This window comes from Danio aesculapii, chromosome 2 (assembly GCF_903798145.1).
Source record: "Danio aesculapii chromosome 2, fDanAes4.1, whole genome shotgun sequence".
Classification (NCBI taxonomy): domain Eukaryota; kingdom Metazoa; phylum Chordata; class Actinopteri; order Cypriniformes; family Danionidae; genus Danio; species Danio aesculapii.
Genome location: NC_079436.1, coordinates 10,200,912 through 10,227,393, shown reverse-complemented (window position 1 = coordinate 10,227,393; position 26,482 = coordinate 10,200,912). Strand labels below are relative to the sequence as shown.

The 26,482-nt window shown below is 36.8% G+C and overlaps 1 protein-coding gene across 3 annotated transcripts; it reads left to right on the top strand.

The window, feature by feature from the left end:
* Window positions 1-2,297: 2,297 nt before the first annotated feature.
* On the top strand, window positions 2,298-26,171 carry fzr1b (fizzy/cell division cycle 20 related 1b). 3 transcript variants are annotated; one of them, XM_056472424.1, is made up of 15 exons: window positions 2,298-2,528; window positions 3,096-3,243; window positions 5,885-5,986; window positions 6,124-6,187; window positions 7,190-7,317; window positions 10,863-10,939; window positions 12,384-12,489; window positions 13,231-13,308; window positions 14,963-15,028; window positions 15,107-15,209; window positions 16,733-16,914; window positions 19,711-19,944; window positions 20,030-20,134; window positions 23,495-23,587; window positions 25,777-26,171. In XM_056472424.1, exons 2-15 carry the CDS (start codon window positions 3,169-3,171, stop codon window positions 25,816-25,818), a joined length of 1,455 nt encoding a protein of 484 aa, XP_056328399.1. In that variant the 5' UTR covers window positions 2,298-2,528; window positions 3,096-3,168; the 3' UTR covers window positions 25,819-26,171. The 3 variants fall into 3 exon arrangements, with proteins under 3 accessions (XP_056328399.1, XP_056328383.1, XP_056328391.1); XM_056472408.1 differs by having other exon boundaries at window positions 5,882-5,986; XM_056472416.1 differs by having other exon boundaries at window positions 3,071-3,243; window positions 5,882-5,986.
* The last annotated feature ends 311 nt before the right edge of the window (window positions 26,172-26,482 follow it).

Genomic DNA, 26,482 nt, shown 5'->3' with positions numbered 1-26,482 from the left:
AAAATACATATTTGAAATACATGTATCGTAAATAATGCCCATCTCTGATGATAAAGTACCATTTCTGTAAATTCAATTAATTTTTAATAGTTCCCACATGTAAAGGACTATTCATTTTTTATGTTTTGAAGGATGTTCTCATAAATATACTGATTAATGTGTTATCATGTTACTCTACGCTATTTAGAACTTCAGGGCAAATGTCTGATTCAAATAAATAAAATAAATATTAATGAAATGAATCACTTTTCAAAAATTAATTAAAGGTCGAACATAAAAAAATAGCTAAATAAAAAGCAAATTGTAAACATGGTACTTTAAAGACTGCAGGTTTCTAACAATGCTGTTATTCATGTTTCTGTCTGCATCCACGTAATGGCGTAATCTGCGCTCATATACATAATGAAAACGTATTACCGTGAAAAGTGTATTTTGCGAAACCATGATATAAACGATAGAGCATAATATGTAGTTATAGATTTATTATTTTGTTCATACCATGAACATTCACCGGCCACTTTATTAGGTACACCTTACTAGTACCAGGTTGGACCCCCTTTTGCCTTCAGCACTGCCTTAATCCTTCGTGGCAGAGATTCAACAAGGTACTGGAAATATTCCTTCGAGATTTCGATCCATGTTGACATGATAGCATCAAACAGTTGCTGCAGATTTGTCGGCTGCACATCCATGATGCGAATATCCTGTTCCTTCACATACCAAAAGTGGTCTATTGGATTGAGATCTGGTGACTGTGAAGGCCATTTGAGTACAGGGAACTCATTGTCATGTTTAAAAAACCAGTCTAAGATGATTCACGCTTAATGGCATGGTTGGTCCATGCTTTTATGTTTTTGACGCCAAATTCTGACCCAACCATTCGGCTCAGACCAAGTCACTTAAACCATCTTTCTTCTCCATTCCGACGCTCACTTTGAACTGCAGCAGATCGTCTTCTTCTTTTAATTTTATTGGTGTTTCACAACCAACTTTAAAAGTGTTTAACTGCCACCTACCAGACCAAATAATAATAATAATAATTTTAAAATGCTATTCGATGCATCAGACCTGTGTTTTTGAGATAATTTATAATATGTTTAACTATATTCTGGGTTTTTCCTTAATATTAACGTTATTTTCTATTAGTTGAAACATTTCTCCTCTTTCTTCCTCATATTTTCTACATTCCAATAATACATATGTTGCTGATTCCTTTACAATTTTCACATAATTTTCACATAATGTCCTATTCTAAGACAGGTGAAAAGAACCTCTTCCTTTCGCTTTCGGCCCCTTATTCTGCCTTCACCGACTTTTTCTTGGATATTATATAAATGTCGACTCGCATCATTTAGATCCCAGTATTGTTGCCATTTTCCCATAATTTGTGATTTAATAATACTCTTTCCCTCTGCTTTGCTTATTGGGATATTTAAATCCACAGTCGGTCTTTTTAATGATAATTTAGCCAGCTTATCAACAGCTTCATTCTCCTCTACTCCTACATGTGCAGGAACCCAAACAAGACCAACATTCAAGCCCTTCTCATATAGATTAAAAATGATTTGATGAATTCATGATTTCATAGTTTTAATACTTAAAAGAGCATCTGAATTTTGATTTATTGCATAGCCTTGGTTAATATATGGTGGACTACTAGTGCACTTGACTTTAAGTGACTTACACTTTTCTTTGAAAAGTAGTGCCTTATGTCTCACATCCAAACATAACTACAACTGTCAGAAAAAGGCCCAGCCAATCAGACTTTCCTTATGTTGTTTGGTGGAGGGAGGACTCAGGGAACATAATTTAACCCTTTCTTTACATCCAGGTTATTAAGGGTTGATGGATTATTTTATATTAAAGGTGATTAAAATATTGGTAGGGACATTTTAATAATAATAATGTTTATTTTGTATTATTTATTAGATTATGCTTTATTTGTTTTTGTATGTACATTTTTATTTATGCAATAACTTATTTAACTTTATTTATCTTAAAATGTCTCACCATTTATTATGTATTATTATGTATTTATGTTGTAAAGATTGCTTAAAATTACAATTTTATTTATATTAAGATAATGTTTGATTATATTTATTTATTATTTTAACTAGTTTATGTTTCTATCTAAATGAAAATGTTTATTTAATGATCTTATTTTGGTATTTTCACTGTGATTGTCCTGCAAACACGTCCCCTTGTGGCCTACAGAACAAACCCATGGATGTTTTTAAATGGATCTGACAGCGCCACACTGCGCCTCTTCTGGTAGAATGCGGAATTACACTCTTCTCCTCACAGCTGATTTGCTCGCCATCTTGACATGAACATAAACATTGATGCCCTCTGCTCAATGATCGCCTTATTATCCATAAAAACCGTAAAATTGTCAATACTCAATCAAAACAGCCTTAAATATTTGTTGCAGCGTCGAGAAAACACAAGGTAGATATGTAGGAAATCATCTTCGCGCACGTAGCTGCACATACAAGTCAGTATATGGGTTTCCAGAGCACTCGCTTGAGGTAAGATGATTTTCCTCACTAATATGAGCTCCCGTTGTCTTCTTTATATACCGAACGCATATGAAATATTGATATTTTGTCATAATTATGAAGTAAATCCTCCGTTAGCTCAGTGCTGCTATTGAGCTGCCATGGCAACTGATCGCATACGCGTGTTTACAACCCTCTTGCTGAAATTAATGCGCGTTTTGCTTTATAAACACCCGGTCATTTCCATGTGTATTATTAGTTATTATTTTAAAAACGCGTGCTTTTAGGTTACTAATACGCTTAATGTAGTGTTATGGTCGATTTCTAGCAGATATGGTTTTATAAAACTCCTATTAGAAAACGCTAATAATACTATTTAACAATAATAAAAGGAATAATAATCAAAACAAATCGTTGTGACACGTTAAGTGAAGAGAATATATATATTTACCATATGACAACACTGTTATTGGTCTTCTCTTAGTATTTGAGGAAATGTTGACACCTACTGTCAGCTGTCATAGAAGCAGACTGATATTTATCAAGTCTAACATGATATATTTTGTATTTAGTGTATTATTGGTGGTTTTTCTGAAGGGATGGGAGATCTGAGAGGACCCCCGTCTGCAGACTGATGGAGAGAGTCGTACTGTAGGTTATTATAGTGGTTATGGACCAGGACTATGAAAGACGCCTGTTAAGGCAAATCAACCACCAGAATGTCCCAGAGGGCCACCCGTCCAAGGTGAGCATGAAAACAAGCCTGTTGCTCTATGATGTACAGTTGAAGTCAGATTTATTAGCTCTCTGGAATTATTAGCAACCCCTGTATATTGTTTTCCCCAATTTCTGTGTAACGGAAAGATTTTATCAACATATTTCTAAACATAATAGTTTTGATAATGTGAAATGCCCCAGCGACATAATTATGTTAATTATGTTAATGCATAATTATGTTAAGCCCTTTTCATCCTCCGAGCCACACGGGGCGTAACAGTTTTAATAACTAATTTCAAATAACTGATTCTTTTATCTTTGCCATGATGACAGTACTAGGTATTTTATTCAAATGAAAAAGTTTTACCGTAAACAATGTATTTTGTGACACCATGATATGAACGATAGAGCATACTATGAAGTTATATATATAAATCATATATATTGTCATATTGTACAGCCCTAATGTGTAGTATGCAGCATATATGGCTGGTTGTCATTTATGCATGTTTATTTGGCCATTATTCTGGTTTCACATTATTCACATCCTCACATTGTGAATTGAATTGTGAAATACTTTGCGAAGCAGCCATCCTGCTTATACAGTAATAACCGAGTGTGATCGCTCACTCAAGTCACATGACATGACATGCACTTGGAAAATACTAACTTTTAGAACTTTAGAATATTTAGAACAAAAGCTCATCATTACTAGAACAATTTAATCAAATGTGATATAATAAAGATGTGTTTATATTGGTTCAATTAGTTAGAGACAAGTGACGTCAACCTCAACAATGGGCAGCAGGGTGCGTGAGAGTACCGCCGTATGCCACGAGAGTTTCGCGATACGTATCGTGGTTGGTTTATCGCAATATTTCGGTTCGGTTTGTAATATCGTTACACCCCTAACAGCATAATACTAATGTTTTAACTTCAGAAGAGCTGAAAATCTCATTATTAGCTTAAATAACTGTTATTTTGCAATCACAAATTGAAAGTGCTTTAAGGTTTTCCTCTTTTATAGAAGAGCAATTCCAGCGTTATGGGTGTGACATTTGCAGTAAAATCTCAAAACATAAATTGACAGAGGAAGTATATGTTAACATTATATTGAAACATCTCTTTATATTTTTCAAAACAACTAGCCACAGAGTTGTGGGAGCAGAAAAAGATCAATCTGTAAACATTTTTATATTTAAAATGAGGGAAATCACATGCGTTATGGATGTGACAAAAAAGTCTGCGAGTTTACAGTATATAACATTCTTTGTAAAAATTCTGTGAATTAAACTGCACGACCCAAAAGAAACGATGCTAATCAAAAGGAGAAGAGTTGGATCACTATAGAACAAACATGACTGATTTGATTTTACATTTTTGGATTTATGAGGAAAAAGCTTCGTTATGGATGTGACATCTCTCCGCTATGGATGTGAAAGATGTGAAATTGCCACTTGTGTGTTTTTGGTAAATCAAATATAATTGTTTGTTATATTTGTTTGACAGAGACATTTTTGAGTATTTTTAAAGCACTGTAAAATACTAGCCTACGCAAAATACACAGACACGGTTTTGCTATTTTTGCAAAAACTTAATTTTTTTATGGCAAGGTTGACATTTGCATGGAATTGCTCATAAATAAAACCAGAAATCGAGGGTGTGTGTTGTCATTAACATGGCGATACCAGAAACACTCCATCTCACTGGTTAAAATAGCTTATTTCTTTGGATTTGAACATTAATCGAAACATATAACTCAGCAAAATATGCACAATTTAAGTATATTTTAATGTAAAAATCTTACATGCTGTGCTTTTAAGATGTAATAAAGAAATTAAAGGGATAGTTCAGCCAAAAATGTAAATTTGCTCATCATTTAATCACACATTTCATTTCAAGAGTTCACACTTAGCTCACGATTTATACATAGCTTGTTTGGCGTGCTGTCCCGGGAGAGAGCCCTGAGCCCAAGGGATCCTCGAGCCCAGGGCTCCCTCGTTTCACAGGGCGAGGGGAGACTGAGCTCAGGTCGATCTGAAACTCCCCCGCTGCTGAGGCCAAGGTGAACTTCCTGAGAGTAAGACATTAGAAAAAAGATTTAGGCTTATTTTATCTATAATATAGAGCACATTTGGATGGTGGGAGGATACCAGGGAACCCAGGGGAAACCCACGCGGACACATGGAGAACATGCAAACTCCACACAGAAACACCAGATGGCCCAGTGAAGACCCAACGCCATTGGTATTCTTGCTGTGAGGCAACAGTGCTTGTCACTGGGCCACCGTGCCGCCCATTCTGGATAAAGGTGGAAGAAGGGAAGGAGGGAGGTTTCTTCCAGATGAAGATAGTTGTAGAGAGGAAATGAGGATATATATAGTGACTATAGTGGGTCAATCATGAGCACATGCTCCTCTCGAAATTAGTTTAAAATTAAACTTCACTTATGATTTTCTTTCGTCTGTTGAACACCAAACAATATATTCAGAAGAATGTTGGAAAAAGCAGTCATTGACATCAGTAGTGTGAACATAAAATACTGTGGAAGTCAATGGCTGCTTTCAGCGTTCCTTAGTATATCTGTCTTTTTTTTTGATGAACTATCCCTTTTAAAATGCTGAATTGATGTATATGTAATATTACATGTTGATTGTGTGTTTCAGCAGTCCAGTTATGCAGCCTGTAGTCCAGTGAGTGTGAAATCAGGAGACAGATTTATCCCCACACGTGCCGGCAGTAACTGGAGCATAAACTTCCACTACGCCAATGTAAATCACCGTTCGTCTGAACGCTTTACACTCATCCACAGTAAAAAAAAAATAGATTGACATTTTTAAACCAGTTCATTGATGCCAGTGTCCAAAACTCACAGTAATATTTTGATTATTTGTTTGTTTATTTGCAGGAGAACTGTTGGTCACCCAATCAGAATCAGCGGGCGAAGGACGCAAGTACAGACACAGGGAAAGGTGAAGTCAGTTTCTTCCGCATGTCCTCCATTATCAGCTTCAAAACTGGAGTGAGATGTCCCAAAATGGAATGAGACATTACAAAAATGGGATGAGACATGATGTCTGCAGATCTACATGACTTTAAAGCGCTCCAGTGTCTGTGTATCTGTGTTTGCACTTGGTGAACCGTGGTGAATAGTGGTGAACTGATGACCTTCACAGCCAATCACAGTCATTTCTGTTGAGCATGTAGACACAATGGCTAATCAGCTGTTTTAGAATACGCTCAAATGTAAGTGGGAAATGGACATTTTTATATATATATATATATATATATATATATATATATATATATATATATATATATATATATATATATATATATGCAATATCACACTTGTAGCAGTGCGAAATGGCTGTATATTGGCACTGATGGGAGGCGTGCGTTGGCTCGAGGCCACAGACCGAAGCCTTAGTGTCCCACCAATGCACTGCTACGAGTGTGATATTGCATTTATACAACATTCCGACAGCATAATCATGTACATAAAAAAGAAAATCAACACGGAGAGCCTCAAAAATCCTTTTGTATGAGGAACTACTTTCTTTAGCCGTTCATTCACATCTGCAGCTGACATCAGAACAGCAGAAATCGTTGCTACTTCATCAGCGTCACTTTAGAGCTAGTATTTGAATTATTCTCTAGCGTAATATCTAAAGTGATGACAAAACAGGTCATTTTGCTCAAATTTTAAGATTATAAGGCTGAACAGCATCAAATGCCATAAATAAACTGCATAGTTGCAATATAAACAACTACATTCTTGCCTAAAAAGCACATTATGTTGTCCAACAGCTGCAAAATATGTCAAACTGTGTGAGTTTATTGATCTGCTGTCACTTTATGTGGGTGGAGTAATACACAGGAGTGAAAAGACGAGTTCTGATATTGCAAAATATTGCATGCTATCAGCCAATTAGATATTGATGAAATGAAGAAGCATTTTTGTGGTTTTGCAGATGCGGTGGCGTATGCTGCTCTGCTGAGGAATGAGCTATTGGGAGCTGGAATTGAAACCGTGCCTGATCCTCACACTGATGACCGTCGACACACCATCCTCACGCAGGACACACACAGCCTCTTCAGGGTGAGTACAGTCTTACATCACACACCCATGTGGAAATACGCTGGAGAAACAGTCACACTTTTTGCTCTTGTTCTCATAATGAGTGTCTAGTATATTGCATTATTACATGGCTGAAATACTCAATTCTGATTGGTCAGTCACGACATTCCAAGGTATGTTTTTCCAAGATAACAACTGCTAAATAACACAGGCTCATTCTGGGAACATCGAATTATCTTGACCGTCAGTGAATATGTTCACATCCATAGACTTACATCCACATATATATATATATATATATATATATATATATATATATATATATATATATATATATATATATACTGTATAATAAAATTATATGCTTGTCTGTCACACTGTTGTTTTTAATTGCTTTTTTCTGCTTGGCGCCATCTTAGGAATGAATACTACGTAGGTTAGTATATGCTTCATTCAGCCGGTTTTGTGTCTGTCAGCTTTGCGTTTTTGACTGTTTGGCACCCTCTTGTGACTGAATGATGTGCAAGTGTATACTCCATCAGCTGTTTTCGTTTATGTCAGCTTTGCATTTAATTTAAGAATTAATAAACTATTAAAGTTTGAAATAATGTTTTGTGTCTGATTTCTATGTTTTGTGGCAAGCAGTCGTGTAATAAGCAAGATAAAGTACGTCCAGGAAGGTTGTTTTCAGCATAGCACTGTTGTATAACGGCTTTATTCTGTGAAAACAACCATCTTGGATGTACTTTATCCCACTTATTACATGGCTACTTTCCACAAAACATAAAAATTACACCCAAAACATTGTTCTGAGCTGTATTAGTTTATTAATTCTGCAATTAAATGGAAATCTGACAGAAATGAAAACAGCTGATGGAGTATACACTAACCTGTGCATTATTCAGTCACAAGATGTTGCCAAACAATTAAAAATGCAAAGCTGACAGAAACAAAACCGGCTGAAAAAAGCTTATAGAAAGTCAAAAATAGTTGCATGACAGACAAGAAGATACATATGAGTGTGGACGTAAGTATATTTGAACATATTCATTGATGATCAAGGTGATTTGAAGTTCCCAGATGAGTCTGCATTAATGCTGATTTATACTTCTGCATCATGTGCCCTTGCGCGTAATTGTGCATTTATACTTCTGCATGCTGTTTGTGTCGCTCTGCAATAACACTTCCAAAATGCTAGCTGGCTGGAGTTTTTATGTTCCTTTGTGTCGAGTTACTTCGTGGGTGTTTAGTTTTTTCTGAATGCTACCTTATTGTAAGTAGCTAAAACTCGCTCATTTAGAGGCTGGAGCCGGCAGACGTGCAAAAACTTTAATCATAAGGTAAACACAAAACAAAAGTTTCCATCCAGAGCTCTTTCATGGGACTCCACACTTGTAAAGACTCGATCCATTTAGCTAGCGGTTTTCAGCCCCGCCCACGCGTATCACAGAGCCGACCAATTACAGAGCTTTCACGCATCGTTGTGATGTGTAGTTAAATTTTTTGAGAGGTGCGTGTCGGCGTCAGCCACAGCGAGGGCTATGCGACCACATGAAGACTGTCCCGTACCATAAACGTGTTGGCAATGCAGAGGTATAAGGGGCCGATCACACCAAACACGCTTTTTGCGTTAAAAGGCACATCTTTTGAATGATTTACTGCCGGCTGCGAGCTGCGTTTTTGCCATTGCGTGTTGTGCACTCGCAGTTGGTACAGTAATCTGAGTGTGTCAAACAAGAACAGGTTGAGAAGCCTGGTGAAGGTGGCAGGCAAGATCATTGGTTTTAACCAAACTGGTCCAATGGTAATTTACCATACTGGTGTTTTAAAGAGAGCTCAGGGTATCCTATGCACCCCGGATCACCCATTTTACTCTGTGTTTCAGCTGTTGCCATCAGATCGTTTTGGAGTTCCTATTTGCAAGACAATCATAATGGTGGCCATTAGGTCATTAAATGAGTGGAGGGAGATGCACCTTCAACATGATGTATTGTATGTTGTGGGGTAATATTTTAGTAATGTGTACATGGAACTTGGAACATGGAACGGGATAATAAAGTTGAGTCTGAGTCAGTTGAAAAAAAGTCATCTATGAGCAGAAAAAGCATGTTACGTCAGTCGCGTCTTTTTCATTCTCCAATTAAATGAAAGCAGAGGTGGAGTTTCGGTTTAGGTGACAGCAGTGTTTGTGTTGTCAAGATGACTACAGAGACTTTTTAAAGACTAGTGGTTGCTGTTTCAAGTTTTTCAGAGCTGCATGACTTTACAAATCTTGAATATCACAATATTATTAAATATTACAATTATAATAGTAGCCCTTTTCACACATACAGACCGGTAATTTTCTGGAAAGGGATCATGTGTGAACAGGCTTTTTTGAAAATAGCGGTAAATTCGTTGCGGAAAAAGAGAAGTTGTAACATTTCCGTTAATGTGCCGGAATGCTGCGCTGTGTGAACGCAGAAGGAAGATTGCTGGAAAGAGTGCGTTAATGTCTAGAACTTGCTGACATGAGACGTCTGCTTTAGCCAATCAGAACACTCTGACGCATTCATGTTCACGTGGTTTATGACAATAAAAGCCTTTGAATATTTTTCCAGACACAGACACATTTGGCTGCTAGATGTTAGTCAGATCACGTTTCTATGTTCCTTCTTAATGCCAACTGTGGAAAAAAATGTACGATAAAATGCTTATGATTAACCGCCGTTTATTTACCTTCAAGCTCTGCTTTACGCATGCACGTGAAACAGCCGGTGATCGCCAGCACACATACACATTATGAACATTTCGACATGCGAATGTGTTCCTCCATATGTTTTCATATAAGTTCACAATATTCATCCATCCACAGAGTTTGTAATGTAGTCAAGTGTGTAAACATTTAGCTGCGGTTTGCGTTTCTACCTTTGGATGTCTCACAAAGCAGCTGCACAAATGCTAAAGCTTTAAATAAAAGTGAAACCATCAAGAAAAGCCTAACCACTTCTATGCATTACATGTGCGGCTGTTTAGAGCTTATTTCTGGTTAATTTCTGGTCAGAATTTACCGTTATTTTGGAATGGATGTGTGAATGGTCTTTTCCGAAAAAATTACGGAACTTTTCCGGAAAAATTACGGAACGTCTTTGTGAACGCCTGTGTGAACACCTTTTTTAAAAATTTACCGGTAAAGTCATTCTGGAAATTTTCCAGATATTTACCGGTATCATTGTATCACTACGGTATCATAGCAAAGGGGCTATTGTCAACAGCAACACTCTCGCACAATACTCAGCTGATTCAGTTGTTGCCTAGTGATGTAAAAAGCGCACCGCATTTTTTTTCTTGTCAACGAAAAAGACAGTGAGGTGAGCCTCTCGTTTTTGAAGCGTAATTTTGCGTTCGGTGTGGTTGGCCCCTTTATCAGCCTTTAGTTAGTGGTTGTTACCTTGGAATGTCGTGACTGACCAATCAGAATTGAGTATTCCAGACAGCCTTGTAATAATCTGCTAAAACAAGCTTCTGGATGTACTTGTCCCTAACTTAGAACATGACTGTTGTATAACTTTTCTCATGTTTTTCAGTACACCATCCACACTAAGAGAGTGCCTTTTGACAATGAAATCTCACCTTATTCCCTCTCTCCTCTCAGTAACAAAAGGTATGACTCTTCTCTCATCTCTGCATATGATGGAGCCAGTAATCAATTGTCAAACACAAAAAAGTACAAGTGTTGGGATGTTTTTTGTCTCATACACGATGACAAATTCAAAAGTAATCGCCATGACTTAACAGGGGAAGTTTAAACAGCGAAAAAAAAAAGAAAATTCTGTCATAATTGTCCCAAGATTGTGTGGATCTCTGTCCTCAACCGAAAAGGAGACATTTTGAAAAAATATAGTTTTTTTTAAGTTAAAAGTTTCAGCATTTAAAGCAGTAAGCAGTTGTATTTTTTGTTCTACTATAGAAGTCAGTGGTTACATCCACTGTTTGATTACTCGGCCCACACTGAAGGTCTTTGCACACCGAAGTCCGAAATTTTTATATGCGTTTTTTTCATATCTGATAAAATTCATCACCTACACAAACCTTGCACATTGAGTCTGATGCATATTAATTAATCCATTCTGAAAAAATGCTAAACATTTCGGAGTCAGTTTAAGCAGTGACGCTTTGTTCTCCTCTCTTTTCCAAAGTATAAAAGGAAAGGTATAGGCTACATATTGTGTTCATCTAATACATCATAGAGAGGAAGGAGAGTTCAGCTCATTATCAAGGAGCTGCGCTGGATTATCACAAATGCAAAGTTATTTCAGGAAATCTTCTGAATTTCGATACATTGCTTGTGATACTTCACACGTTTTCTTACGTATACAAATCTAGAACAGAAACTGGCAGTACAATAGACATTATATAATATTAATATAATAGATGGCAGCTGTGTTGACGTATTGGAGCAACTGACCAAAGCGGACCAGAGGCGTCTATTTGCAGATTTCCGCAATTGTTTATTGCCCATCAATGAGCTTATTTACTTGTAAATGGGTGTGCGTGTGTGTGTATATATGTATGTATGTATGTGTATATATATATATTTATATATACATTTATTTATGTATTCAGTTTTTATTGGTTTAAGTAATTTCACTGAATAATATGCAAATGTGTATAAGATTTATTTACAAAACAGTTTGTAAAGTAACATTTTCTGTCTTTTATATAGTAGATATATTATATGAGAGACTTGCTTTGTTTAACAAACAAGTGGAGCTAATTGGATTTGCACTGTAAACCTAAAATTAATTAAAAGTTAACAAGTTATCATTAATTATTTCACTACACTCTCAAAATCGTTCTGCAAAAACAGCAAAAAATGTCCGCAGATCTTATCTGGCCCTGCTGATTACCAGGATTCTTTAAATATCTTCTTTTATGAAACTCAAACCTCTTTGGAACAAGTGTAAAATGTATAAAGCATGACAGAAATGTATTATTCTAAGTTAATACTTATTAAAAATACTTTATTATTATTAAAATGTACTTTATATTATTTACTTATAAAACATTGCTCAATTTTGTGCTATTTGTATTGTTTTTGCCTGCAGTCACAAACTGTTGCGTTCACCCAGAAAGCCCGCGCGCAAGATTTCCAAAATCCCCTTCAAAGTTCTGGATGCCCCAGAGTTGCAGGATGACTTCTACCTCAACCTGGTACACTTCATTTACTCTGGAGATACATTATTTGGACTGTCTTTCTGTAATTATGAATAAATTTGTTGTCTGAGACAATGATTATGCAATTTACAAGTAGTTATACTGTAAAATGAACTTTTAGTAAACCATGTAATAAAGTTAAGACACGCAAAAAATGCTTTTATCTTGTTTTAGTCCAAATATCCAAATATTCTTAAATCAAGAAACATTTTCTAGACAAGCAAAAATATTGTCTTGTTTTCAGAAATAATTAGTCAACAATTAGTCAATTTTTGACTCTGACACGGCTAAAGACTCATTACAGTGGCGATTCATTTAAGGTACTGTGAGTCGACTCTTTTATAGATGAGTCAATAGTTTTAAACATGATGCACTTTCAGATATAAGCCCTAGCTCGATATTTCACTTCACTTAGAGCTGTGTTACAAACTACATGGAAGGTCATTTTCAAAAACTCATAATATGGGCTCTTTAAAAGGAAATATACGCATATTTAGTAACAGTCAGAGAATTATAGGTATGTGTGCTTTATTTCAACACAAAATTAAATTGAAAAAATTTAAAAAGGTCAAAAATAGTTGTCCAAAAAAAGCTTAAGAATTGTGTTGATTCAGCTCATTTTAAATAGTTTAAACAAGCAGCAAAATAGTTTAATTATACAGGGGTGTGTATAATACGCATCATCATTGTCATACATAACCATTACCGGTGTAGTGATTGGATTGTGTTGGTCAACAGGTGGACTGGTCAGCTGGGAATCTCTTGAGTGTTGGTTTGGGGGCCTGTGTTTACCTGTGGAGCGCCTGTACCAGTCAGGTATGATACAGCAGTTGAGATAAACAGTTCGGACCTGATCACACCGAACACGCTTTATGAATCAAGAGGCGCATCTTTTGAATGATTTTCTTATGGCTGCAAATGCTTTGCACGCTGCTTATATGCACCTCACATTTTTGCCGGTGCGCACTCTGCGCCCGCAGTTGAAAAAAAAAAGTCAACTCTGAGTGGAAAAAGCACATTACGTCAGTCGCTTCTTTTTAATTCTCCAATCAAATAAAAACAAAGGCGGGGTTTCTGTTGAGGTCACAGCAGAGTTTGTGCTGTCAAGACGACTACAGAGAGGCTGGTGGTCGTTGTTTCGAGTTATCCGGAGCTGTATGACTTCATAAATGTTGTTGAATATTACAGTTATAACAATATCAACAGCAATGGTCACACACAATGCACAGCTAATTCAGTCATTCCCTAGCTACACAAATAATCGCACCATACTTCTTTTTTCTTGTTAACAGTAGGTTAACAAGAGGCATTGCGGTGCACCTTGCGTTTTCAGAACAGAAAAGCGTGTTTGGTGCATACCTGTCAACAGTGGGATGTGAAAATAAAGGATATGCCCACTATAATAAGGGATCTAATAAGGGATGCCCCCCCACCCCGAACACATCCCAAACTTAGTAAATATGTTCATTTGGAGCTGTTTCATTGTAAATAAATTGTCAGTAATATGTTTTATTATTATTTACAAAAAGAAAAATAAATTGAATACGTTAGCAGCAAATACATTAGCAAACAGTTCAGCTTATTAAAATTAATAGCTTTTATAATGAAATAGAATTAAGCTATCAAATCTTATTAGCCGTTTATTCACTGTATAACTTACACATTCTGATTAAAGAGCAACAAATGAATCTCTTATTTCATTTGATTACATTAAATAACAGGTGTCACTTTAAAATGCACACATCTAACAGTATAATGAAATATTTCGACTGCTTTATTAAATTTTTATGCTCACTTAGGATGAAATTAGTTGTGTTTGTAAAAAACCCACCAAGATCGACTTCTTTAGATATTATTATTATTATTATTATTATTATTATTATTATTATTATTATTATTATTATTATTATTATTATTATTAATTATGTGTATATGTCTGTTCAAACAAGCACCCAAAACCCAGTCTTTCATTTGGCTTTAAATCGCGTGTACAGAATCCATTTGGGAAACAGTGTGTATTTATCACAATGGAGCGCATCAGCTGACAGTCACGCACCGCTGTATGACTGTTTTAAGGATTGCATATGAAGGGACGACAGCACCTTTAATGAAAAAGAAAGGGAATCCCACCGTTTATATTTATTTCAAAGTGTTTTCATGCCTAAACAAAGCGAAAGCACAGAACAGACTCACGTTTAAGAGCAAGGGCGGCCCCTTTTGGTTCGGTTGTATGGGTTGCGTATAGGGAGGATCGGCTCTTTAATGTTTATTTGCCACCCTTCAGAGAAAGAATGAATACGGGAGAAATACGGGAAAATACCTTTACGGGATGATAGTGGGATAGAACTGTAAAATACGGGAGAATCCCGGGAAAAACGAGAGGGTTGACAGGTATGGTTTGGTGTGATCGGCCCCTTATAGATGTGATTTAATATGATGCTATTATTAATGAGCTCTTGATTTTACGCAGGTGACGCGGCTGTGTGATTTATCAGTGGACGGCGACTCTGTGACATCAGTGTGCTGGAATGAGAGGGTCAGCATGAATCTCTTATACCTTATATTAGTTAAACTTGTTCAGGACGATATTCACTCATCTTTGTCATGCTTTCAGGGAAGTCTGGTGGCTGTTGGGACTCATAAGGGATTTGTTCAGATTTGGGATGCAGCCGGAGGGAGGAAGTTGACCAGTTTGGAGGGACATTCAGCACGCGTAGGTGTGTGTCATGTTCAGTCGCTACTTCAGACTTTCATTAAATTGAATTACACTACAAATAATTCAGCTGATTTATTAAGTGTGCATTGGATGCGCACTTCAGAATCTCGCCGGAAGTAGTAGGCCATCCGTGTACGGATTTTCGAATTCCATGAATTCGGACGTACTACTCGGCTCACATACTGATTTTAGCATACTATATAGTATGGAAGTATGTGGTTTCGGATGCAGCCCATGTCTTTGTTTGTTGCAAATACACCAATACCCTCTAGTGGTCAAAAGTATATACTGTATCTTTAAGAACAAATAATGCCCTGGCACAAAGTATCAATAAAACCTTTTTTATCACATACAGTAATTTTTTTACAATGATATATATCCACTTTAATTCACTTTGAAAAACAACGAATGTCAAATGCCACTATTTTATTTAAAACAGTATCATTCAGTTTACAATCTGCAAAACTGACATTTTCTAAACTGGTGTGAAGACTTCTTTACCTTAAAAATGGCCCTCAAAAGCTAAATTCTTCATATTTAGTGTCATATTTTGTGAAATGCATGATTTCTATGATTTAGCTATGATTTAGGAGCAAAACAGGCTCTATTGTTGGATTCCGGCACTCCACAATACCATAAATATGACAGAGATGGTCATAATCTGCTGATGTAAGATGTATATGTGTGTCTTCATCTTCTTTAAAGGCACACTATACGTGATTTTTTCATACAAATATCCAAAAAGATTAAGTAATGAAGACCACCACTCCCATGATTCCACACTCAAACGCATCATCAAACTATGCCTTTGTTTGTTGTGAATACTTGCCCTCTAGTGGTGAAATATATATATATTTATATACTGTGTGTTTTAAGATCAAATAATGCCCTGCCAGTTTCGAGTTACAAAATATATTTACAAAGTAAAATCTTTTTAACAGTTTTTTTTCCAGAATAAGTATGAAGATTTTTTTTTTTTATTATTTAAGCTTTAATTCACTTCGAAATACAATGAATGTCAAATGCCACTTTTAATGATAAAAAATTGTGACCAAAGTAATGACTTAAAATTATTTAAAATTGTATCATTCAGTTTACAATCTGCTAAACTGTGGGAAATGCTTCATTTAATGTTGGAGAACTTCAAATTGTCCGTGGCTGTTTGAATGTAGTGCTACTTGAGCTTTTTCCTCTGTCGTTATCGATCATTTTAACATTGAAATCAGATATAAGAATAAAGTAATGTCATACATGTAAAAAAATCAGCTGAGAATTTTACAAAAATTTATTTCAGGCAGTTATTCTGATGTTTATGGATTATACAAGACTTCTTCTTCTTAAAAACGGCAATGGAAAAGCTAAATTCTTCATATTTAGTGAAAAGCTATGATTTCTAGGATCAAAACAGGCTCTATTGCTGGAATCGGCACTCCAAAATAGCACAAATATGATGCAGATGGTCATAATCTGCTGATGTATGATGAGTGTGTATGTGTGTGTGTCACCTGGTGTCTGGTGTGTCAGGAGCGCTGGCATGGAACGGGGAGCAGCTGTCGTCCGGCAGCCGGGACAGAGTGATTCTGCAGCGGGACGTCAGGACTCCTCCTCCGGTGGAGAGACGCCTGCAGGGCCACAGACAGGAAGTGTGCGGCCTCAAGTGGTCTCCTGACCACCAGCACCTTGCCTCTGGAGGAAACGATAACAAGGTTAGAGGATCATCTGATTAGCAGAACAGCCATTCTTCATGCAGGAGTTAGCAGAGGACATGCTTAGATTTTAGGTTTGTGTATGTGGCTTTGTGCTTGTCCACTTTTGATCATTTCGACCAGTAGATGAAAACTCGTTCAGTTCCTTTTGCAGTGTGAACATTCATAAGGTCTAATGCGTCCACTAAATACAACTTTTGATCTTAACAAAATGATGGTGGAGGATGTAATGCGTTGCATCTATCCACTTGTGATCATTGTGAAAATTCATGTTAGTACCAGGTGGAAAACAGCACAGATCAGAAGCCATTTCTGATTTTTTTGCCTTCAGTATTGATTTAAGACTTGTAAATAATAAAAACGTGACCTTATCAAAAGTTATGACTAGGGCCAGACGGAATCTGTGGATGTTTTTTGCTATTTCTGCGCAGAATTGTGTTAAAAATCTGCGGATTTATGCGGAATTATTTTGGGAGTATCAAAGCTAAAACCTTAATATACGAAATAAAAAAGTAATACCTTTTTATTTATTTAGATCCACTTTATTTGGTAAACAAAGCAAGTCTCTCATATTATATATCTACTAAAAGACAGAAAATATTAATTTACAAACTGTATTGTAAATAAATCATATAAATATTTTATATTAGTCATATTGTCATATACATACATATACATACATACATACCTACATATATATATATACACAACAGTTGTGTCTGGTTCTCGAATCGGATTGGTTGATATCCGTGCGATATTCTGCAATATTTAAACTCATACAGCCCTTGTGTATTACTCTGCCCAGTGGTAAGCAGAGGACTACAGTTTGACAAATATTGCGGTGACAAATAAGAAAGGTGATTTGAGTGACTTTGAACGTGGCATGGTTGTTGGTGCCAGACTGGTCTGAGTATTTCAGAAACTGCTCATGTACTGGGATTTTCATGCACAGAGAATGGTCTGAAAAAGAGAAAATATCCAGTGAGCTGCATTTCTGTGGGCGCAGCTGATAGAAAGGCAACAGTAACTCAAATAACTCAAATACTCGTTACAACTGAGGTATGCAGAAGAGCATCTCTGAACGCACAACACGTCCAACCTTGAGACGGATGAGCTACAGCAGCAGAAGAACACACCGGGTGCCATTCCTGTCAGCTGAGAACAGGAAACTGAGGCTACAATTCACACAGGCTTACTAAAATTGGACAATAGAAGATTGGAAAAACGTTGCCTGGTCTGATGAGTCTCCATTTCTGCTGCGACATTCAGATGGTAGGGTCAGAATTTGGCATCAACAATATGAAAGCATGGATCCATCCTGCCTTGTATCAACAATTCAGGCTGGTGGTGGTGTAATGGTGTAGGGGATATTTTCTAGGCACACTTTGGGCCCATTAGTACCAATTGAGCATCATGTCAACACCACAGCCTACCTGAGTATTGTTGCTGACCATGTCCATCCCTTTACAGCGTACCCATCTTCTGATGGCTACTTCCAGCAGGATAACGCATCATGTCACAAAGCGTGAACCATCTGAGACTAGTTTCTTGAACATGACAATGAGCTCACTGTACTTCAATGGCCTCCACAGTCACAAGATTTCAATCCAATAGAGCACCTTTGGGATGTGGTGGAACGGGAGATTTGAATCATGCATGTGCAGCCGACAAATCCGCAGCAACTGCGTGATGCTATCATGTCAATATGGACCAAAATCTCTGAGGAATATTTCCAGTACCTTGTTGAATCTATGCCACAAAGAATTTAGGCAGTTCTGAAGGCAGTTCAAAAGAGGGTCCAACCCGGTACTAGTAAGGTGTACCTAATAAAGTGGCCGGTGAGTGTATTATACTATAATACACTACAGTTTACTGTTTATTTATTTATTTATAAAGCTTCCATTAGTGAGAATATTTTGTCAATATTGCTGTTTAATATCTTAGCCGAAATGAACAGGTTAATTATAAGTGTAATAAGAGAGAAAATAAACAGTAATGTTAATATAGATGATCATTTTGATTACATAGGTTTTATTTTATAATAAACTGTAAGCTAAAATATATAAGTAGGTAAGTTGATGTTATACTTTTTTGATTCATAAAAAGCATTCATTGCTTGCTCATGTCTATTGATTGTTAAAATCACTAAAAACAGGGTTAAAAAAAAAAATCTTACCTGTGAAATGTAATTTCCAGAGACGAGGGTTACTCTGCGATGATCTAAACAGCCACAATAAGCAAGCAATATAGGTATTTTACTCAATCTTGGTTAGAGATATAACATCCATGCAGGACTGGGTGACCGGTTTAAGATGGCGGCGGCATTGACGTACCATCCAGCGACTCATGAGGCATCTAGCCATCTATTATATAATGTCTATGAGTGAAACGCCTGAAGCTTCTTGTAGTTTCGAAACGGAACAACTACATAATTATTGAAGATAAACAGACTTCGTGCCTACTACACTAACTGTAGACTCTCACAAGTGATATTGATGAGATGTGTGATCTATGTGAAAGTGGCAGACTTTCTCCATATGTTCTGGGCTTGTCAAAAGTTGAGTGACAATTGGACACAAATATTTTAAACTCTGAATGATGCCTTTAATTTAGAAATTAAGTGTTGAAATAGCTGTTTTTTACGGAGACTCGTACACAAAATATTATGGCCTTCACTACTTTATAAGCAGAGAAGATTATTACTTGAGAAAATGAGACCCTTTTCCAGCATGAGTGTAAAATCAATTGTAAAATGAATGAATGAATGAGAGTTAACCAGTGTGTTTTGTGCTGCAGCTGCTGGTGTGGAACAGCTCAAGTCTCCTCCCTGTGCAGCAGTACAGTGATCACCTGGCGGCGGTGAAGGCCATCGCTTGGTCTCCTCATCAGCACGGCCTGCTGGCATCTGGAGGGGGAACAGCCGACCGCTGCCTGCGCTTCTGGAACACATTGACTGGACAGGCTTTACAGAGCACTGACACCGGTTCTCAGGTTTGCAACCTGGCCTGGTCCAAACACGCCAACGAGCTGGTAAGAAATAAACACAACACTCCAATCACAGTCCAGTCATGGAGTTTTTTTTCCAATGCTGCCTTTCACCATTGATGTCCCATAGGTCAGCACACATGGATACTCCCAGAACCAAATCCTGGTGTGGAAATACCCTTCACTCACACAGGTGGCCAAGCTCACGGGACACTCATATAGAGTGCTCTACTTGGTAAGTGGATTTGGTGGATCAAGTAAATTATCTGAAAATTACAGTGACTGAAGGAGGATCAAAACAATGCAAATGAAGAACACATGAATAACTGCTAATATTCACAACACATCCAAAAACAGAAATGCACTGCCGATTTTTATAACGCAACCAAATAGAGAAATGCACTATAAGTATTCGCAGTGCAACTAAATATAGAAATATGCTGCAAATATTTATGATGCAGCAATATAACGCTGCAAATATTCACAACGTAACCAAATATAGAAACATGCTGCAAATATTTATGATGCAACCAAATATAGAAACACACTTCAAATATTCGCAACACAACCAATTATAGAAATGCGCAGCAAATATTTGCAACGTAACCAAATATAGAATTGTGCTGAAAATATTCACGACGCAACCAAATATAGAAACGCACCTCAAATATTCGCAACACAACCAAATATAGAAACGCACCTCAAATATTCGCAACACAACCAAATATAGAAACACACCTCAAATATTCGCAACACAACCAAATATAGAAACGCACCTTAAATATTCGTAACGCGACCAAATATAGAAAAGCACCTTAAATATTCGCAAGACAACCAAATATAGAAACACACCTCAAATATTTGCAACACAACCAAATATAAAAACACACCTCAAATATTTGTAACGCGACCAAATATAGAAACGCACCTTAAATATTCGTAACGCAACCAAATATAGAAACGCACCTTAAATATTCGTAATGCAACCAAATATAGAAACGCACCTCAAATATTTGTAACACAACCAAATATAGAAACGCACCTTAAATATTCATAACGCAACCAAATATAGAAACGCACCTCAAATATTCACGACGCAACCAAATATAGAACCACGCCTCAAATATTTGCAACGTAACCAAATATAGAATTGTGCTGCAAATATTCACAATGCAACCAACGCGAAGCAAACATATATGATGGAACCAAATATAGAAACGCACCTCAAATATTCACAACACAACCAAATATAGTAATGCACTGCAAATATTCATGTCGCAACCTCAAATATTCGCAGTGCAAACAAATATAAAAACGTGCTGCAAATATTCATGACACAACCAAATATATAAACACACCTCAAATATTCACGACGCAACCAAATATAGAAACACGCCTCAAATATTCGCAGCCTAACCAAATATAGAAACGCACCTCAAATATTCGCAACGCAACCAAATATAGAAACGCGCTGCAAATATTCATGACACAACCAAATATAGAAACACACCTCAAATATTCGTAACGCAACCAAATATAGAAACAAATATTCATGATACAACCAAATATAGAAACACACCTCAAATATTCGTAACGCAACCATATATATAAACGCACCTCAAATATTCGTAACGCAACCAAATATAGAAACGCACCTCAAATATTCACGATGCAACCAAATATAAAAATGCACCTCAAATATTCGTAACGCAACCAAATATAGAAATGCACCTCAAATATTCGTAACGCAACCTAATATAGAAACGCACCTCATATATTTATAACGCAACCAAATATAGAAACACGCCTCAAATATTCGCAGCCCAACCAAATATAGAAATGCACCTCAAATATTCGTAACGCAACCAAATATAGAAACACACCTCAAATATTCGTAACGCAACCAAATATAGAAACACACCTCAAATATTCGCAGCCCAACCAAATATAGAAACGCACCTCAAATATTCGTAACGCAACCAAATATAGAAACGCACCTCAAATATTCGTAACGCAACCAAATATAGAAACGCACCTCAAATATTCGTAACTCAACCAAATATAGAAACGCACCTCAAATATTCGTAACGCAACCAAATATAGAAATGCACCTCAAATATTCACAATGCAACCAAATATAGAAACGCACCTCAAATATTCGTAACGCGACCAAATATAGAAACACACCTCAAATATTCATAACACAACCAAATATAGAAATGCACCTCAAATATTCACAATGCAACCAAATATAGAAACGCACCTCAAATATTCACAATGCAACCAAATATAGAAACACGCCTCAAATATTCGCAGCCCAACCAAATATAGAAACGCACCTCAAATATTCGCAACGCAACCAAATATAGAAACGCGCTGCAAATATTCATGACACAACCAAATATAGAAACACACCTCAAATATTCGTAACGCAACCAAATATAGAAACAAATATTCATGACACAACCAAATATAGAAACACACCTCAAATATTCGTAACGCAACCAAATATAGAAACGCACCTCAAATATTCGTAACGCAACCAAATATAGAAACGCACCTCAAATATTCACGATGCAACCAAATATAAAAATGCACCTCAAATATTCGTAACGCAACCAAATATAGAAATGCACCTCAAATATTCGTAACGCAACCTAATATAGAAACGCACCTCATATATTTATAACGCAACCAAATATAGAAACACGCCTCAAATATTCGCAGCCCAACCAAATATAGAAATGCACCTCAAATATTCGTAACGCAACCAAATATAGAAACACACCTCAAATATTCGTAACGCAACCAAATATAGAAACACACCTCAAATATTCGCAGCCCAACCAAATATAGAAACGCACCTCAAATATTCGTAACGCAACCAAATATAGAAACGCACCTCAAATATTCGTAACGCAACCAAATATAGAAACGCACCTCAAATATTCGTAACTCAACCAAATATAGAAACGCACCTCAAATATTCGTAACGCAACCAAATATAGAAATGCACCTCAAATATTCACAATGCAACCAAATATAGAAACACACCTCAAATATTCGTAACGCGACCAAATATAGAAACACACCTCAAATATTCGTAACGCAACCAAATATAGAAATGCACCTCAAATATTCACAATGCAACCAAATATAGAAACGCACCTCAAATATTCGTAACGCAACCAAATACAAAAACGGACCTCAAATATTCGCAACACAACCATATACAAATTTTCATTACAAGCTATCAAAGATTCTGTTTACTTTCGGTCATAAAGTATGTTAAACTCTCTTTATATAGAAAACCCCCCTTTTTTTAATTGTGGATACATTTAGGTTTCATTGAGTCCAATCATCTTCAGAGTGTGCTACTAGTGAAGCTCATTATAGTTCACAGAGTCACCGTGGATGGTGTAAACGGCCGTATTGTTCATAATGCATTGCTGTCTCTGGATCGTATTTATAACGAAGTACAAATGACCGGCGAAGATGGGGACTAATCAGATCTTGGCTCTGTAATGAAATAATGTGATCCTGTGCAGTTCAGAAGTGACTGTGTGTTGTGGATGTGTGTGTGATTTCTGTTCAGGCCGTGTCTCCGGATGGTGAGGCCATCGTAACAGGAGCAGGAGATGAAACACTGCGCTTCTGGAACGTCTTCAGCAAAACACGCTGCACCAAGGTCAGCTTAGAGTCTTGAGTCTCGCTTGGCTTTTAAAGAGATTTTTCACTTAAAAAGAAACATTCTGCCATCATTTATTCATCCTCCACTTGTTACAAACCTGTTTAAGTTTGTTTTGTTGAACACAAAAGAAGATATCCTGAAGAATGTTAAAAAAAAACAGCCATTGACTTCCATGGTATTTTGTTCCTACTATGATTATCACTTGCTCATACAAGTTAAAACACTTGAGTGAGGTTAAATGTGGAGAAAATTTAGATTTTTGGGTGAACTATTCCTTTAACTTCAATCTCAAGTAGTTGTTACGAAACACAGGTGTAAAAGATTTTGGATTGCTCATTTTAACCACTTCTAGATGCCAAAAACATATTAATTTGAATTGATTTTTTAGTATAAACACTGATGTGGTCAAATATGTTTTGAGTGTCAAATACACTCGAGGACTTTTAGCTTAGCTTAACATTGAATCGGATTAGACCATTAGCATCGCTCTCAGAAATGACCAGAGTTTCGATAATTTCCCTATTTGAAGCTTGATCCTTCCAGATGTTTTTTTGTCCCAACAAGAGGACATCTCTGGGAAAAAGAAGACATATGGTCACCCTACCATTTACACCTGTGTTTACCATCATTCACTTGGAAGTAGATAAAAAAAATCCCCATCTTAACCCTTTGGGGTCTAAGAGAATTTTGGAGCATTTGTGGCCTTTTTAGTTCAGCATAATCTGTGCGACAATGATATGCAACAAAGATGAATGTACATACACCGGCCACTTTGCTGATCTACTGGGATTTTTATGCACAACTATCTCTAAGGTTTACAGAGAATGGCCTGAAAAAGAGAAAATATCCAGTGAGTAGCAGTTCTGTGGGCGCAAATGCCTTGTTGATGCCAGAGGTCAGAGGAGAATGGCCAGACTGGTTCCAGCTGATAGAAAGGCAACAGTAACTCAAATAACCACTCATTACAACCGAGGTCTGCAGAAAAGCATCTCTGAATGCACAACACGTCCAACCTTGAGGCAGATGAGCTACAGCAGCAGAAGATCAGACTGAATGCCACTCCTGTCAGCTAAGAACAGGAAACTGAGGCTACAATTCACACAGGCTCACCAAAGTTGGACAATAGAAGATTGGAAAAACGTCACCTGGTCTGATGAGTCACGATTTCTGCTGCAGCACCATTCGGTAGGGTCAGAATTTGGCGTCAACAACATGAAAACATGGATCCATCCTGCCTTGTATCAGTGGTTCAGGCTGGTGGTGTTATGATGTGGGGAATATTTTCTAGGCACACTTTGGGCCCATTAGTACCAATTGAGCATCATGTCAATGCCACAGCCTACCTGAGTATTGTTGCTGACCATGTTCATCCCTTTATGACCAGTGTACCCATCTTCTGATGGCTACTTCCAGCAGAATAAACGCACCATGTCACAAAGCGTGAATCATCTCAGACTGGTTTCTTGAACATGACAATAAGTTTACTGTACTCAAATGGCCTCCACACTCACCATATCTCAATCCAATAGAGCAGCTTTGGGATGTGGTGAAATGGGAGATTTACATCATTGATGTGCAGCCGGCAAATCTGCTGCAACTGCGTGACGCTATCATGTTAATATGGACCAAAATCTCTGAGGGAATATTTCCAGTACCTTGTTGAATCTATGCCATGAAGGATTAAGGCTGTTCTGTAGGCAAAGGTGGGTCCTACCCGGTACTAGTAAGGTGTACCTAATAAAGTGGCCGGTGAGCGTATGTATATCCTTGCATTGAAACCCATAATAAATATTAAGTGTAGTTATACAGTATGTTTTAGGAAAATAAAAGTGACAGAAACAAACCCCAAAAAATCACATACTAAATATTTCTGAATAAAACCAGTCTTGGCTAGAATTTTTACTACAGAATCATGAAAAAATCCTTATTTTCACTCTTTCTGAAGCAAGAAAACAATCTTTAAAATTCTGTAAACATTTTTTGTCATGAGGGGAGTTGTAATGGGCCTTGAATATTTAGTAGACTCATGTCTTGGCAGACAAAAGAACCTCCCCAATCAATGCTAATGTTGGTGTTGTGAGCACCAGCCAGAATAAAGAAAGAAATGTGAGAAGATTTGATTCAGTTACACTAGGTGTACACAGAGCCAAATGTACCTGTTTCACAGTGTTTTCTTCTGTCTGCAGGAATCCAAATCAGTGTTGAACCTGTTCACCAGGATACGGTAATCCAGTCCGTCCTCGAACGACATGAAGCCTTCAGCTCGCTCTGTTCTGTGTCCTGAACACTCCAGATCCTCTGACAGAGACCGAGACCCAGCACTTCCTCACTCACTTTTATACTGTTTTACTCTGTCAGAATGAATTATGTCAAGAGTCACTCAAGCTCTTATTATTGTACATTGTGGATGTCCAAACAGATGTGCTATTGTATAAGTAGAAGTTATAGAGAAATGAAGCTATATGACCTATATTGTCATTATCATGACTCAGTCATGAGGTTGTATGAAAATTCAATATTTTATATGTGTGTATCAAAACAGATCATGAAATCTGTGAAAAATAAATACACTTCACACTAATCCTGTTGTTGTTTATGACAAATGAACAAGAGGATAGGACTGTTCAAAAGTTTGGGTCTGTAAGATTTCTGTTTTCAATAAATGCTTTAAAGATTTCTATATATTAATGAATCAAGAAAGTGTTTCACAAAAAAAAAACATTCAAAATAAGAGTGATTTCTGATGGATGATGATCCGGTTCAAACAAATATAGCGGTGTAAAAAACCCTACAAGCTCTTCTTTTCCTAAAGTGGAATTCTTAAAAGCTTTAATAAGTGACTAGCGTTGAGGTATACTCACTATAACAGCCAAGAATACGACACCAGAAATC